This window comes from Triticum dicoccoides, chromosome 7B (assembly GCF_002162155.2).
Source record: "Triticum dicoccoides isolate Atlit2015 ecotype Zavitan chromosome 7B, WEW_v2.0, whole genome shotgun sequence".
NCBI lineage: Eukaryota > Viridiplantae > Streptophyta > Magnoliopsida > Poales > Poaceae > Triticum > Triticum dicoccoides.
The window spans coordinates 52,764,297-52,782,688 of NC_041393.1; the positions used below are offsets into that span (position 1 = coordinate 52,764,297).

The following is an 18,392-nucleotide window of genomic DNA, read 5'->3' on the forward strand; positions in this document are numbered from 1 at the left end:
ACACTTTGTTAGCTCCCTTTGGATCGACAAAACCTTCCGGTTGCATCATATACAACTCTTCTTCCAGAAATCCATTCAGGAATGTAGTTTTGACATCCATCTGCCATATTTCATAATCATAGAATGCGGCAATTGCTAACATGATTCGGACGGACTTAAGCATCGCTACGGGTGAGAAGGTCTCATCGTAGTCAATCCCTTGAACTTGCCGAAACCTTTTGCGACAAGTCGAGCTTTATAGACAGTAACATTACCATCAGCGTCAGTCTTCTTCTTAAAGATCCATTTATTCTCAATTGCTCGCCGATCATCGGGCAAGTCAACCAAAGTCCATACTTTGTTCTCATACATGGATCCCATCTCAGATTTCATGGCTTCAAGCCACTTTGCGGAATCTGGGCTCACCATCGCTTCTTCATAGTTCGTAGGTTCATCATGATCTAGTAGCATGACTTCCAGAACAGGATTACCGTACCACTCTGGTGCGGATCTTACTCTGGTTGATCTACGAGGTTCAGTAGTATCTTGTTCTGAAGTTTCATGATCATTATCATTAACTTCCTCACTTATTGGTGTAAGTGTCGCAGAAACAGTTTTCTGTGATGTACTACTTTCCAATAAGGGAGTAGGTACAGTTACCTCGTCAAGTTCTACTTTCCTCCCACTCACTTCTTTCGAGAGAAACTCCTTCTCAAGAAAGTTTCCGAATTTAGCAACAAAAGTCTTGCCTTCGGATCTGTGATAGAAGGTGTATCCAATAGTTTCCTTTGGATATCCTATGAAGACACATTTCTCCGATTTGGGTTCGAGCTTATCAGGTTGAAGCTTTTTCACATAAGCATCACAGCCCCAAACTTTAAGAAACGACAACTTTGGTTTCTTGCCAAACCACGGTTCATAAGGCGTCGTCTCAACGGATTTTGATGGTGCCCTATTTAACGTGAATGCGGCCGTCTCTAGAGCGTATCCCCAAAATGATAGCGGTAAATCAGTAAGAGACATCATAGATCGCACCATATCTAGTAAAGTACGATTACAACGTTCAGACACACCATTACGCTGTGGTGTTCCGGGTGGCGTGAGTTGCGAAACTATTCCACAGTTTTTCAAATGTACACCAAACTCGTAACTCAAATATTCTCCTCCACGATCAGATCATAGAAACTTTATTTTCTTGTTACGATGATTTTCAACTTCACTCTGAAATTCTTTGAACTTTTCAAATGTTTCAGACTTATGTTTCATTAAGTAGATATATCCATATCTTCTCAAATCATCTGTGAAGGTGAGAAAATAACGATATCCGCCACGAGCCTCAATATTCATCGGACCACATACATCGGTATGTATGATTTCCAACAACTCTGTTGCTCTCTCCATAGTACCGGAGAACGGTGTTTTAGTCATCTTGCCCATGAGGCACGGTTCGCAAGTACCAAGTGATTCATAATCAAGTGGTTCCAAAAGTCCATCAGTATGGAGTTTCTTCATGCGCTTTACACCGATATGACCTAAACGATAGTGCCACAAATAAGTTGCACTTTCATTATCAACTCTGCATCTTTTGGCTTCAACATTATGAATATGTGTATTACTACTATCGAGATTCAATAAAAATAGACCACTCTTCAAGGGTGCATGACCATAAAAGATATTACTCATATAAATAGAACAACAATTATTCTCTGATTTAAATGAATAACCGTCTCGCATTAAACAAGATCCAGATATAATGTTCATGCTCAACGCTGGCACCAAATAACAATTATTTAGGTCTAATATTAATCCCGAAGGTAGATGTAGAGGTAGCGTGCCGACCGCGATCACATCGACTTTGGAACCGTCTCCCACGCGCATCGTCACCTCGTCCTTAGCCAATCTTCGCTTAATCCGTAGCCCCTGTTTCGAGTTGCAAATATTAGCAACAGAACCAGTATCAAATACCCAGGTGCTACTGCGAGCATTAGTAAGGTACACATCAATAACATGTATATCACATATACCTTTGTTTACTTTGCCATCCTTCTTATCCGCCAAATACTTTGGGCAGTTCCGCTTCCAGTGACCAGTCTGCTTACAGTAGAAGCACTCAGTTTCAGGCTTAGGTCCAGACTTGGGTTTCTTCTCTTGAGCAGCAACTTGTTTGCCGTTCTTCTTGAAGTTCTCCTTCTTCTTCCCTTTGCCCTTTTTTTTGAAACTAGTGGTTTTGTTTACCATCAACACTTGATGCTCCTTTTTGATTTCTACCTCCGCAGCTTTCAGCATTGCGAAGAGCTCGGGAATAGTCTTGTTCATCCCTTGCATATTATAGTTCATCACGAAGCTCTTGTAGCTTGGTGGCAGTGATTGGAGAATTCTGTCAATGACGCAATCATCTGGAAGATTAACTCCCAATTGAATCAAGTGATTATTATACCCAGACATTTTGAGTATATGCTCACTAACAGAACTGTTCTCTTCCATCTTGCAGCTATAGAACTTATTGGAGACTTCATATCTCTCAATTCGGGCATTTGCTTGAAATATTAACTTCAACTCCTGGAACATCTCATATGCTCCATGACGTTCAAAACGTCGTTGAAGTCCCGATTCTAAGCCGTAAAGCATGGCACACTGAACTATCGAGTAGTCATCAGCTTTGCTCTGCCAGACGTTCATAACATCTGGTGTTGCTCCAGCAGCAGGCCTGGCACCCAGCGGTGCTTCCAGGACGTAATTCTTCTGTGCAGCAATGAGGATAATCCTCAAGTTACGGACCCAGTCCGTCTAATTGCTACCATCATCTTTCAACTTTGCTTTCTCAAGGAACGCATTAAAATTCAACGGAACAACAGCACGAGCCATCTATCTACAATCAACATAAATAAGCAAGATACTATCAGGTACTAAGTTCATGATAAATTTAGTTCAATTAATCATATTACTTAAGAACTCCCACTTAGATAGACATCCCTCTAATCCTCTAAGTGATCACGTGATCCAAATCAACTAAACCATGTCCGATCATCACGTGAGATGGAGTAGTTTCATCGGTGAACATCATTATGTTGATCATATCTACTATATGATTCACGCTCGACCTTTCGGTCTCCGTGTTCCGAGGCCATATCTGTATATGCTTGGCTCGTCAAGTATAACCTGAGTATTCCGCATGCGCAACTGTTTTGCACCCGTTGTATTTGAACGTAGAGCCTATCACACCCGATCATCACGTGGTGTCTCAGCACGAAGAACTTTCGCAACGGTGCATACTCAGGGAGAACACTTCTTGATAATTTAGTGAGAGATCATCTTATAATGCTACCGTCAATCAAAGCAAGATAAGATGCATAAAAAGATAAACATCACATGCAATCAATATAAGTGATATGATATGGCCATCATCATCTTGTGCTTGTGATCTCCATCTCCGAAGCACGTCATGATCACCATCGTCACCGGCGCGACACCTTGATCTCCATCGTAGTATCGTTGTCGTCTCGCCAATCTTATGCTTCTACGACTATCACTACCGTTTAGTAATAAAGTAAAGCATTACATCACGATTGCATTGCATATAATAAAGCGACAACCATATGGCTCCTGCCAGTTGCCGATAACTTGGTTACAAAACATGATCATCTCATACAATAAAATTCAGCATCATGCCTTGACCATATCACATCACAACATGCCCTGCAAAAACAAGTTAGACGTCCTCTACTTTGTTGTTGCATGTTTTACGTGGCTGCTACGGTCTTAAGTAAGAACCAATCTCACCTACGCATAAAACCACAACGATAGTTTGTCAAATAGACTCCGTTTTAACCTTCGCAAGGACCGGGCGTAGCCACACTTGGTTCAACTAAAGTTGGAGAGACAGTCGCCCGCAAGCCATCTATGTGCAAAGCACGTCGAGGGAACCGGTCTCGCGTAAGCGTACGCGTAAGGTTGGTCCGGGTCGTCTCGTCCAACAATACCGCCGAACCAAAGTATGACATGCTGGTAGGCAGTATGACTTGTATCGTCCACAACTCACTTGTGTTCTACTCGTGCATATAACATCAACATAAATAACCTAGGCTCGGATGCCACTGTTGGGGAACGTAGTAATTTCAAAAAATTTCCTACGCGCACGCAAGATCATGTGATGCATAGCAACGAGGGGAGAGTATTGTCTATGTACCCAACGCAGACCGACTGCGGAAGCGATGACACGATGTAGAGGAAGTAGTCGTACGTCTTCACGATCCAACCGATCAAGCACCGAAACTACGGCACCTCCGAGTTCGAGCACACGTTCAGCTCGATGACGATCCCCGGACTCCGATCCAGCAAAGTGTCGGGGAAGAGTTCCATCAGCACGACGGCGTGGTGACGATCTTGATGTACTACAGCAGCAGGGCTTCGCCTAAACTCCGCTACAATATTATCGAGGTATATGGTGGCAGGGGGCACCGCACACGGCTAAGGAATAGATCACGTGGATCAACTTGTGTCTAGAGGGTGCCCCCTGCCCCTGTATATAAAGGATGGAGGAGGAGGAGGCCGGCCAAGGCAAAGGTGCGGCCAGGATAGGGAGTCCTACTAGGACTCCAAGTCCTAGTAGGAGTCCACCAAGAGGGGAGGAAGGGAGAAGGAATAGGAGGAGAAGGAGAGGTGGCCGGCCCCCTTTTCCCTAGTCCAATTCGGACCAAAGGGGAGGGGGGGCGCAGCAGCCTTTTTCCTCTTCCCACTAAAGCCCATCAAGGCCCATTACTTCTCCCGTAACTACCTGGTACTCCGAAAAATACCCGAATCATTCGGAACCTTTCCGATGTCCGAATATAGTCGTCCAATATATCGATCTTTACGTCTCGACCATTTCGAGACTCCTCGTCATGTCCCCGATCTCATCCGGGACTCTGAACTCCTTCGGTACATCAAAACTCATAAACTCATAATATAACTGTCATCGAAACCTTAAGCGTGCGGACCCTACGGGTTCGAGAACAATGTAGACATGACCGAGACACGTCTCCGGTCAATAACCAATAGCGGGACCTGGATGCCCATATTGGCTCCTACATATTCTACGAAGATCTTTATCGGTCAGACCGCATAACAACATACGTTGTTCCCTTTGTCATCGGTATGTTACTTGCCCGAGATTCGATCGTCGGTATCCAATACCTAGTTCAATCTCGTTACCGGCAAGTCTCTTTACTCGTTCCGTAATACATCATCTCACAACTAACATATTAGTTGTAATGCTTGCAAGGCTTATGTGATGTGTATTACCGAGAGGGCCCAGAGATATCTCTCCGACAATCGGAGTGACAAATCCTAATCTCGAAATACGCCAACCCAACATCGACCATTGGAGACACCTGTAGTACTCCTTTATAATCACCCAGTTACGTTGTGACGTTTGGTAGTACCCAAAGTGTTCCTCCGGTAAACGGGAGTTGCATAATCTCATAGTCATAGGAACATGTATAAGTCATGAAGAAAGCAATAGCAACATACTAAACGATCGGGTGCTAAGCTAATGGAATGGGTCATGTCAATCAGATCATTCTACTAATGATGTGACCTCGTTAATCAAATAACAACTCATTGTTCATGGTTAGGAAACATAACCATCTTTGATTAACGAGCTAGTCAAGTAGAGGCATACTAGTGACACTTTGTTTGTCTATGTATTCACACATGTATTATGTTTCCGGTTAATACAATTCTAGCATGAATAATAAACATTTATCATGAAATAAGGAAATAAATAATAACTTTATTATTGTCTCTAGGGCATATTTCCTTCACCGGCCACCTCTCCTAGTCCTAATAGGACTAGGGGAAGGGGGGGCGCGCAGCCCATCTAGGGCAGCCCCTTCTCTTTTCCACTAAGGCCCACTATGGCCCAAATAGCTCCCGGGGGGTTCCGGTAACCCTCCCGGTATTCCGGTAAAATCCCGATTTCACCCGGAACACTTCCGATATCCAAATATAGGCTTCCAATATATCAATCTTTACGTCTCGACCATTTCGAGACTCCTCGTCATGTCCGTGATCACATCCGGGACTCCGAACAACCTTCGGTACATCAAAATGCATAAACTCATAATATAACTGTCATCGTAACCTTAAGCGTGCGGACCCTACGGGTTCGAGAACAATGTAGACATGACCGAGACACGTCTCTGGTCAATAACCAATAGCGGGACCTGGATGCCCATATTGGCTCCTACATATTCTACGAAGATCTTTATCGGTCAGACCACATAACAACATACGTTGTTCCCTTTGTCATCGGTATGTTACTTGCCCGAGATTCGATCGTCGGTATCCAATACCTAGTTCAATCTCGTTACCGGCAAGTCTCTTTACTCGTTCCGTAATACATCATCTCACAACTAACATATTAGTTGTAATGCTTGCAAGGCTTATGTGATGTGTATTACCGAGAGGGCCCAGAGATACCTCTCCGACAATCGGAGTGACAAATCCTAATCTCGAAATACGCCAACCCAACATCTACCTTTGGAGACACCTGTAATGCTCCTTTATAATCACCCAGTTACGTTGTGACGTTTGGTAGCACCCAAAGTGTTCCTCCGGCAAACGGGAGTTGCATAATCTCATAGTCATAGGAACATGTATAAGTCATGAAGAAAGCAATAACAACATACTAAACGATCGTGTGCTAAGCTAATGGAATGGGTCATGTTAATCAGATCATTCGACTAATGATGTGACCTCGTTAATCAAATAACAACTCATTGTTCATGGTTAGGAAACATAACCATCTTTGATTAACGAGCTAGTCAAGTAGAGGCATACTAGTGACACTTTGTTTGTCTATGTATTCACACATGTATTATGTTTCCGGTTAATACAATTCTAGCATGAATAATAAACATTTATCATGATTATGAGGAAATAAATAATAACTTTATTATTGCCTCTAGGGCATATTTCCTTCAACTCCTTGGTGTCACACCCAACTACACATCTCTTCGTGTTTTCGGTTGTGCATGTTGGCCCAACCTCAGACCCTATAACACACGCAAACTCGCTTTTCGCTCCAAAAAGTGTGTCTTCTTAGGCTATAGTCCCATACACAAAGGAGTTAAATGTCTAGATGTTCCTACTGGTAGGGTCTACATATCCAGAGATGTAGTTTTTGATGAGTCAGTGTTCCCTTTTGCTTCCCTTCATCCCAATGCTGGTGCACTTCTCCGCAAGGAAATCCTTCTTCTTCCTCCACATCTTCGGTCTTTTGATCATGGGGGCGACAGTTGTACTAACCAAAGTGATGATATTCCTGCTGGTATTGGTTCTTCTCTGTTGCCTGTACAGGTCCCTGGTGAAAACGACGCTCAAAATGATCAAAATTTCGAAAATCAAGCTCAAGATCATCTTATATTTCATGCTGAGGAAGGAGACGAACCTGGCACAGATGACGAAGCTGATCCGGCGGCGCCGCAACTCCTGTTCGTACGCAGACCTCGAATCCCGCGGCCAAATCAGCCTCGGATCGCGCTCCCACCACCCGCAGCGCTGATTCAGCAGCAGGCGGGACCAGCTGCGGGGTCGGCTGCGGGGCCGAATCCGCCTCGCCCAGCGCGCGCCACTCCCACGCCGCCACCTCAGCAGCAGGCGGGACCAGCCGTGGGGCCAAATCTCCCTCGCCCAGCACGCGCCTGCAACCGCGGTCGGGCGGTCGATCCGCTGTGCCGGCTCGGGCGGCTGGCACCCGTGTGGTGGACACACAAGCGGCCACACCAACGGCTACAGGATCCTCTGCGCAGGTGGCGCCAGATTCGCCTGTGTCATCACATGCAGCTTCCTCGGGATCTTCTGCGGCGAGTGCTCCTGTGGTCCAGCCAGCAGTTTCTTCACGAGTTATGACTCGATTACAGAAAGGTATACGGAATCCTAAAATAAGAAAAGATGGGACTATACCATATGGAATATTGTGTATTTCAGGAGAACCAACAACATTGAATAGTGCACTTGATGATCCTAAGTGGAAGAAGGCAATGGATGAGGAATATTCTGCACTTATGAGGAACAAGACATGGCATCTTGTACCAAATCAGAAAGGTAAAAATATCATCGATTGCAAATGGGTTTACAGAATTAAAAAGAAGGCAGATGGCTCCATTGACAGGTACAAAGCACGTCTCGTTGCGAAGGGTTTTAAACAACGTTATGGTATTGATTATGAGGACACTTTCAGTCCTGTTGTTAAAGTTGCAACTATCAGACTTGTGCTAGCCATTGCTGTATCCAAGGGTTGGAGTCTACGACAGCTAGATGTACAGAATGCGTTTTTGCATGGCATTCTAGAAGAGGAAGTGTTTATAAGACAACCACCTGGTTATGAGGACAAGAAGTCACCACATTATGTTTGCAAGCTTGACAAGGCACTCTATGGTTTAAAACAAGCACCCAGAGCATGGTACTCCAGATTGAGCTTACAGTTGAAATATCTTGGTTTCATTGCCTCCAAAGCTGATACATCTTTGTTTATTTATAACAAGGCTGGAGTAGTCATTTTTGTGCTTATATATGTTGATGATATCATAGTTGCAAGTTCTTCACAAAATGCTACTAATGCACTTCTGCATGATTTGAGCTCAGAGTTTGCCTTGAAAGACCTAGGTGATTTGCATTTCTTCCTAGGTATTGAGGTCAAGAAAACTCAAGATGGAATTGTGTTAAATCAGGAGAAATATATCACTGAGCTTCTGTCTCGCATATGGGGATGAAGAATTGCAAGCCAGTTCCTACACCTTTGTCTTCCTCAGAAAAACTTTCAGCATATGAAGGTGTGCCACTTCAGGAGGAGGTAAGTACAAGGTATAGGAGTACTGTGGGAGCATTACAATATTTAACTCTCACACGTCCAGATATCTCATTTGTTGTCAACAAGGTTTGTCAATATCTGCATGCACCTACTTCTGCACATTGGTCAGCTGTCAAGAGAATTGTAAGATATGTAAAGCATACTATGAAAATAGGACTTCATTTCAAACGGTCTAATTCCTCTCTTGTGAGTGCATTCTCTGATGCTGACTGGGCAGAATGCAGTGATGACAGAAGATCAACTGGAGGCTTTGCAGTATTTTTTGGGTCTAACCTTATTTCTTGAAGTGCCAGAAAGCAAGCCACCGTGTCACGGTCAAGCACAGAAGCTGAATATAAGTCCTTGGCAAATGCAACTGCAGAAATCATTTGGGTTGAATCACTTCTTGAGGAATTGGGAATCAAGAAGAATCGTATCTCATGTTTATGGTGTGATAACTTGGGAGCAACATATTTGTCCGCAAATCCTGTGTTTCATGCAAGGACAAAGCACATCGAAATTGATTTTCACTTTGTGCGAGAAAGGGTTGCAGCCAAGAAACTTGAGATACGGTTTATTCCCTCCAAGGATCAAGTAGCAGACGGTTTTACAAAGGCATTGTCATCGAGACCATTTGAGGAGTTCAAGAGTAATCTTAATCTAGGGTAGTTAAGATTAAGGGAGGGTGTTAGAGAATATGTTTCCGTAGCATCTCAAACTCCTTTCCTTCTCCTACTCAAACTCCTTGTAATATTCCTTGTACTCCAAGCTTGGCTTCGGCCGCATCAATCAATATAAACAGAACTGCGGCTCCCCTCGTGGGAGTAGGAACGCTTATTGTCTTTCAGCTCTCTGTGTCCAGCCTGATGCCCTGGGCCGTCGCCACCATCAGGAGCAGAATCACGGCAGCCGCAGCCATTCGCAAGCAGGTCTTGGCCATCTTGTACGTCTATGCTTTGAAGGATCTTGAAAGGGTTGAGAGGGTTGAGCTGGGAGACAGCGTTGTTGCCTCGGGTCTTCAAACTCAGCTCAGGTGGAGTGGAACAACAGTGGCTCAGTCTTAGCGAGGAGATGTGTACTCTGTTGTCTGAAGAACCATTTGACCCTGAGAAGACCATATATACCACACACTTACACAGACACGGAGCTTTGGCTAAGGGCACCAGCCCGGGCCCGCCCAGTGATTGGTGTACTCATGTCTGCGGCCAAGGGTCTAACCTGAAGTACCAATGCAGGAATGTAGCCATTGTTTATGCAGTCCTCTGCTACACTTTGAACAAGTATGTCTGCCCCAACCATGGAGCCGTGTTTATTAGGACGCCGGACCCCTGGATTAGGCGCGTAATGCCACGGGGAGGACGGGATTAAGAACTCTGTCAAGTGGTTCTCAAGCAAGTAATAATGGACATCTGCCCCTGGAAAGTTGCCTGCATGTCTCCCAGGAAACGCGTAATATATTTGCTCGCTCGTCCCTCCAGAAAATTGTCCGGAAACCATTTGAATTGGGGTCGTTTAATTGCATGCAGAGAAGTGTCCGGAAACCATTTGAATTGGGGTTGTTTAATTGCATGCAGAGAAGTTGGACTAGTTTTATGTACGTGCAGTTTGGCGTTGTTGCTCTGTTCTCCAAGCCCTTATCACTTATCAGGCAATATTTTGCTCCTTTGTGTTCAGCTCTGTACACTTTTTTGTGTGCTTTGACACCTGGTAATTGACAATTCATGAGACAAGGGACACAGAAAAGACCATCGATTCGACGACACATTCACGGCGATGGAGTTACATGATCGAATTTCAGTTGCCCCGACAATCTTATTTACAGATGAAAACAGGGAAATGTATGATACAACAGGGCACACAACCTCTTCTTCTCCAGGACATGCCTAGTTTCCAGCAGCTAAGAAATGCTCACAAGCGTGAGCTCACATGTTCGTTGGCTTAATTACCAACAAGAATAACAGCCACTGCCTCAACAACAATGGGGTAACATAACAACAGCTAGCAACAACAGTGAAGCACCAACACAACTACATACAATTAGAGCTCAGAAAGTACCAGCACAGCAGCCGACCACGGCGCGGGAAGAATGCCGTCATTGGCTCCCCAGGAGTATCCTGAGGCTGTTGAGCCCATCGGCCGAAATGCTCCGCGCCACCCTGCGAGGCTGGCTTGCCCTGATCTGAGGAGGTGCCACAAGGTGGAAGGACACCAGCACCGCCGTCAGGTTGTCGGTGGCGCCCCGCCGTATCGCCTCCTCAACAATCTCCCTGCAGCAGAGCTTCACGTCGTTGTGCTCCTGGAGGCGCCGCCGGGCGAAGTCCACGGCGTTCTGGTTCGAGAAGACGTCCCAGAGCCCGTCGCTGCCGATCACCAGGAACTCGTCGTCCTTGGTCAGCGTGGTCAGCTTGATCTCCGGCTCGGCGCTCAGGGGGCCTCCCCCGGGCCTGCTGGCCTCTTTCATTCCCTCGAGGTGCCAGTCGCCGAGGGCTCTGGTGACTCCTAGCAGACCGTTCAGGTAGCCGTCGTCCACGTAGCCGCCGAGCGACTCGACCCGCAGCTTTTCGCTGAGGCTGCAGGGCCTGTGGTCCATCGACATCTCCATTGCGATGCCACACCGGGAAAGTACAGCTCTGCAGTCACCAGCGTTCGCGACCAGAAGGGACCTGCAGCAGACATAATAATGATCAGCATTGGTTATTATTAGGAAAGTCAACCAGTGCAGTGAAATTTAAAGATATGGAAACCCAGCAAAAGCTCATATAACATAAAAAAAAGGAAGATCTTAATGTTGGACAAATGTTTGCAATATTATGCCTTTAGAACTATCTCCAGGGATAACTAAAGATGCATATATATAAATCATATGCTTGGGATGAACATTCAAAGTATGCAGAATCTCTCTAGTTTATCATAGTTGCAGTTTACAGAACACTCAAGGTAAACCATGCAGCTCAAAAACAGTATAGAGTTTAAACTTCAACAGTATCATGATGCCATTTTACGATGCATTTTCATTGTTTGTTCATATATAGATATCCCTTGTGTTCCATCCCATATCATAGATGCTGAACAATGGGACCTCCTAAACAAAGGAAGTGTATTGTATGGTTTAAATGACCGGCTCAATCAAAGATGTTATATAGAAAGGAGACAGTTATATGTGCCAGAGAAGTACCTTCCAAAAATCATTGCCGTAAGTGCCGTTGTGCCAGACGACAGAGTTCTCTGGTGAGAGCATTTATCTGCAAACTGACTATCAATCTGCACAAAGGATCTGCTCACTACTTTCTCAAGCTCCAGAGGAAAATCAGCATCTTCCACAATGACCCTTGGCAGATTATCGCGAACGAAATGGGCAGCATCTTTTCCACCATGCCCATCAAAGACCTAGAAAATGAGAAGTGCAAAAACTTACTTACAGGAACACAATGTCTCGTGATTCATATAAACAGAGAACAATTAAAATGATCACCACATGTCATTACACTTCTATACTGTTAAATAAAAACTGTACTTTCAAGTACTACAGCACAACAATTACACTCAGAGAACCACAGTGTGTACTGCATTCTGTACAAAAACAATGAAGAGAACTTTATTGGATGATGGCATGACAGAAATGTAGATCAAGGTTCAAGGATCGAGCATAGGATTGACTGTGGATAGTTCTTGAAGATAGAGGATCTGTCTGTACATACTTTATACAAGTTTCCTGGTACACAAATACAACTCGAGATTTTCTATTATTGGCTACATGGATCAAATCTGCAATAATTTTATCCTTTTCATGTGGGAAATTGCGGTCTAGCTAATTGCGGTCTAGCTAGTTGTAAATTTGAATAGACTTGATTTCTGTGTCAAAATGAGCAAAAAGTGAAAAAGAGAAAGCATGTACATACCCCATAAAAGGAAACAACTTCTTTATCCACCGTTGGATAACCAAAGTTTTTAGCTAGATCGGCAATACACACATGGGTATCTTCCATGTACTGGCGACTTCCAATATCTGACCAACCGCCTGATCTAACATTTGGAAGGAAATTTCCAAAGTTACTCTGCTTGAAATCAGCAGTTGTGGTGTTCTCACAAACACTCTCCATCTGTATGTTCAAAAACGCATTAGTATAACTAAGAATGTAAGTAAAGTAGGTGCACTCTATAACTGAGAGCAGAAACAATAGGAAATAATTCTGATGAAAAAGATGAAGCACCACTTTGCATAATGATGGCAACCCATGACAGTAGTTAGCAACACTGATATAGTGCAGGCACTCCATAGTATGCAATCAACATGGATCATTGCAAGAACAACATGTCCTTCACTTAGCACAGCATTAGGGCCATGTTTGGTTCACTTCAGCCTTAACTAAGAATTTTATGAAAAATAACATGTAACAAATTACTACATGTGATTATCAGGTATTTTGACCATAACTGCCATTAGCCAATTTGGGGAGACAGTCCTATTGTTACTAGCATTGGTTGTAACTTGTAATTGTTATATTGTGTTGCCCCTACCATGTCTAGTTTAGTACCATTATTCTCTGAAATTTGAATAGTAACTGGGAAATATGAATAAGCTGCATTGATTAGTAAAGCATCTAGTTCATACACAAATGTTCAACTTAGTAACATCAACAATGTTACCTTCAATGAACTGATTATTTCTACTAATCATTAGCGACCCATAAATTGTTAACACGAGACCATCAGACTTGACTACTCAAGAAAGTGTGATGCAGCAATGTAAAATCCATATAACTATCTGCTGATTAAATAAGCAAAGCCATATATACATAGATAAATAACCTGAAATCAGATGGTTCAGCACTAGCATTACACAAACCAATGACGGCAACCCATGGCAGCAGTAAGCAACACTCACGATACAGCCAGGTCGATCACTGACATAATGCAGGCACTTCAAAGTAAGCAAATCAACATGGATCATTGCAAGAACAACATGCCCTTCACTTAACACAGCATTAGGGCCATGTTTGTTTCACTTCAGCCTCAGAGAGGAAAAAAAAAATCTTTGCAGGTACCAAGTGCTCCAATGCACATGGAGTAGTAATTATTCCTGTTTGCTAGGTATTCCACTAGTACAATGGTCTGAAATTGGTACCTCCCTCCCTGACACCCTGTGGCATTAGACTAGCCATAATGGGTAGTAACATAGAGTAGTAACATGGGCATGTTACTACTCTATGTTACTACCTCTATAGTGGGAAGTAACATATATGTGGTAACATTTGCAATACTTCATTTATTATGCTATAGACTCATCTTACCTTGATATGTGTGATGTTCCAGTTACTAGAACCACCTCTCTCTTCATTAACTCATTGCCACATAGACAAATTTGCTGAGTTGGACTTGAAGTTACTGCTGAAGTTACTCCCACTATGGCTAGTCTTAAATCTCATCATCACGATTATCTAGCAAATGATTGGGCACAGCGTGTACACCCAGTACAGCTACAGTCTTACAGAGTAGTAGTAGCACTAGTACTACCGACGGAGAAATGCGATGGACGGTCAAACAACAACCTGTCACTTGTCACCAGAAATCTCCTACCGAACGCGGGGAGCTTGACACTCTGTCCTGTTGAACGATTCAAAGCGACTTTCTTCCAGATTTTAAGAAACGGAAGCACCAAACGCGTGCGTGCAAAGCCAACACGCGGCCTGGTTCCGGCTGCTTCCAGCTCAATCCGTCCCCTTGGCGCCATGATGGGACACAGCTCAGGATAGAAACCATCAAATTCCCCGAACAAGAGACGAGATTCATCTATCTAGGCTAGCAAAGAAGCGCCCTCCCGAAATCGAATCTTACACTGCAGAGAGAGATTCAGAGAGACAGAGGGCGGTACCCACATGAGGCGAGGTGAGCTCGGCGGGCTTCTGCGCTCCGGCGTCTGCAGAATCGGGCCTGTCGGCGTCGTCCACGCACATGCCGGCCTGCCTCCGGCGTTTTCTTGGCAGAACTGGCGCTCTGCTGGAGTGCTGGTGGGAAGATCGGGCACGAGGGAAAAGCAGAGAGAGAGAAGGGAAGAATAATACGGGCGGGTAGGAGCAGAGTAGGAGGGGGGCAGGGGAAGAGGAATCCGAGGAGGAGAGCAACAGGTAAAGAAAGGAGATGCTTTGGGAATATCTGTGGCGAAAGAAATGGCTCGGGGTCGGGGCAGGAAGGGAAAGGTGGGGAAGAAGCTTGAGGTGGTGGTTGTTTGCTGGAGCTCGATTTTTTTATGGGGGCAGAGAGAGGGAGGGAGTGGAGAACAGAGCGGCGGGGGGAGAGTGTGGGGGAGGAGGAAGAGAGGCACGTGGTGCACGAGCGTCACAAGTGACGTTGATTGGGCTTCAACCTCTTTTTTTTTTCATAGGATCCAATTCTTGGATCAAGGGCAACGGGCCGACGCATTTCGTCCGCTCGCGTCCGCGCGGACCAAAATGCAGGCCCAAGGGCCCAGTTTGTGTCCGCTTAGACACGCCATGGGCGCCCGCGGCATCCTCTCCTGGCCCCTTTCGGTGGCGTAGCTCGTGGCCCTCACCCCTACCCGAGGTCGCTGGCACCCTCGGCACACCACCGTCACCTCCATGGTAACCGTAGAACGCAGGGTTCGACAAACCGTGTTGCTTGAATGAGCCAAGGTAAGGGTCATTCGCTGACCGAAACTCATCCATGCTCGCAGTCATGGTCGCCCACAAGGTGTTCGGCAGATTGTCCGGCCAAAACTCGTCCACGCCCGCCAATGTCTTATGAGGTATGGATTCATCACTCCGAAGGACCATGGCAGATAGCTCGGGTGAGTTTTTTTTTCAATGACATAATATGTTCATCAACGTCCGACGATGAGAGTGATGATGTGGTTGCTAGTAATGACATGCAAGCCACACATGGTGGTGTAGCACTTCGTGTATGTATCCCAAATAGTTGTTGGCTCAACGAAGCGTTGAGAAGAGTATTTATGAGCAACATCTCTGCCACACACACAAAGTTATCACAACTCTTGTGATTCTGCAGTCGATGTTAGTGTTTCAAGAGTCAAATAAATCAGAATAGTAAGATGAGAGGGTTGCAGCTAGAATAATAATGACTTGGAAGTAAAGAGCATAAAGTAAAGATTGAAATAAAAGTGTTTTCCTTCAGTAGAGAGATTAGGTGTGGAGAAACTTCGGATCATGGTATACCTCAAGTGTGTCAGTCCAATGGTAATCCCAGTAACCTTGTATCATGAGTTTAGTATTTGATTTTCTTGTTCTGTAGGCAGATCACCTGTCGGAGTTATGGGCCACGGGTAGGCTAACCCGGGTCCCAGGACCTTTCAAGACATCGGGGCCGGCCGCGCCCCTCAGGCCGAGTCCCAGAAGCGACCCTGAAATATGCCGAGTCTCAAACACCGACTCCAAGACAAGCCGAGTCCCAGACGGCGACTCCGACATAAGCCGACTCCAAGCTGGCGACCTCCAGGGAGGCCGACTATGGAGAGTCGGCCCATGACTCCTCCCTCATCTCGAAGTACGATGCGGGGTACGGTCACGGCATGGCCGTTCCCCCTGCTTACGAGGGGCCGGCATGGCTACAGTGAACCGTATCGCTGGAAGATCTCCGGCGAGGCGCGGCACTGTCGCCATGCCTGCCTTGACCTCAGCCACAGTGCGCGGCACACTGTGCCCACGACGCCGGCATGTACGACCCGAAGGCGGCGAGGCCGCCTGTCAGTGGGTGAGCCAAAGGCGGCCCGAGCGCCCCGAAGACGACCCTGTGGGAGTCGGCCTCCCTGGAGTCGGCCGACTCCCCCCCCAGGGCCCCACGAGCCATTAACCAGATAGGACAGGGAATGACGACAGTGATCGCCCGATAGACGGCGGCACTATTGCCACGACCCAATGACCAAGCCTGCGTCATCAAGAGTGCCGCTACAATATCGAGCCTGTCCGCGGGACCCGCTAGTCGGCGGGCCCCAGAAGCCGGCGAGGAAGACGGCGGCCTGAGAGACAGACGGCTGGGACCCGCGCCCAGCCGGATTACTATTGTACCCCCGGGGGGTAGGCCTATATAAACCCCCCGGGGCACCCATGCAAAGGGTTGAGACCCAGATAGAGATAGACCAGATAGCACAGGGAGGAGAGAGCTAGCCTTGCCCTCTCCTGCCTCCAGAAACAGCTCCAGGAGCCCCATTATAGCCACTTTGCCCTAGTGATCATGCGGAGACCCCGCAGAGCAGCAGTAGGGGTGTTATCTCCTAGGAGAGCCCTGAAGCTGGGTAAGTTCCGCCGGCGTGCATGTCTTCACCTCATCCGGCTTCCTGGCACCGGCGACGTTCTACTCGCCCCCACCATGATAAGCCATCCTTTGGCATATGTCGTATCCAACCCCCGACATTTGGCGCCCACCGTGGGGCCTGGTGCACCGTCGTCCGGAGACCTGCTCTGGACGGGAACCCTGTTCCTTCCCCGTGAGCACAGCCAGCCCGGTACGCCGGATGGCGTCTGTGCCGACGCGCTGCACGGCGCTGAGATCGCCTGTGCGGCCAGTTGCCTCGCCGATCTTATCGGCGAGGTCTGCCTCTCCGATGAGCCTGCGTCCGACGCAGGCACAAGTGGCCCCGAGAGCCTCCTCGCGGGCCTCCTCGACCAACTCCACGTCGCCGGCGAGCCTGCCGCGGACCTGGAGTCCATAGGATCTACCGACCCGATGCTGGTCGACTCCGACACCGCGTCGCTCGATGCGTTCCCCACCAACGTGGTGGTCTACGACGAGCCGCTCTCTCACGAGGGGAGCGGCGGAAGCGTCATCACTGAGGTCCTCGTCCTCGATCACGGCGAGCGCTCCGGCGAAGGAGCGCACGACCCGCTTGACGCGGCCCTGCGAGACCTCGCAGCACCGATCCCGGAAGACGCCGACACCGAGACGCTGGAGGCGCTCCGCCTTCAGCTCGTCGAGGGTGCGAAGAAGCTGGCAAGCATGAGGCGCTTGTCAGAAGCCTACCAACGCGAGATGGATCACGCCGTAGGCAGCTCGCCGGCTCCGACCGGGCCTAGCCGCCTAGGCGCGGTCCGACAGCGCGGCGTGGCAATCGCCAACCTCTTCGGGGCTGATCGCCTTGTGTACGCCACGCCCGCAGAGAATATCCGTGCCGCCCAGGCGGCGGCAGACGAACTCGATAACTTCGACGGCGAAGAGCGCCGCATAATGATGGAGCGAGTCCAGCAGCTCCTCGACGCGGCTGCTGTGCAGAATGATGCCGGCTGCTGCACTGAGGCGCCGCAGCGCCAAAACAACGACCCACCGCCTCACCGAGACCAAGGTGCGACGTCTCGGACGACGACTGGCGGGGCCCGTGGGAAGAAGGAGAAGGAGCCGGCTGTCAGCCACAATCGGACTCACATCACCATCGAGCGCGACCAAGACGGCCGCCCCAAAGCGGTGGAACAGCGGGACGACTACCTGCCTCCCCCTCCTCGCAGAGAAAGGCGAGTCTCCCCGCCACCCGTGGAACATCCGACTCTCGGCGACCACCTTGGTCGCCGAGAGGGAGTCGGAGAGAACGACGCCCGCCACCGGATCGACCGACTCCACC

The 18,392-nt window shown here is 47.4% G+C and overlaps 1 protein-coding gene across 2 annotated transcripts; it reads right to left on the reverse strand.

Annotated features, from left to right (window-relative positions):
* Positions 1–10,579: 10,579 nt before the first annotated feature.
* LOC119337325 (probable protein phosphatase 2C 54) lies at positions 10,580–15,064 on the reverse strand. 2 transcript variants are annotated; one of them, XM_037609439.1, is made up of 4 exons: positions 14,682–15,064; positions 12,709–12,909; positions 11,985–12,196; positions 10,580–11,472 (listed from the first exon to the last, which is right to left on the reverse strand). In XM_037609439.1, exons 1-4 carry the CDS (start codon positions 14,685–14,687, stop codon positions 10,902–10,904), a joined length of 990 nt encoding a protein of 329 aa, XP_037465336.1. In that variant the 5' UTR covers positions 14,688–15,064; the 3' UTR covers positions 10,580–10,901. The 2 variants fall into 2 exon arrangements, with proteins under 2 accessions (XP_037465336.1, XP_037465335.1); XM_037609438.1 differs by having other exon boundaries at positions 14,686–15,063.
* Between the last annotated feature and the right edge of the window lie 3,328 nt (positions 15,065–18,392).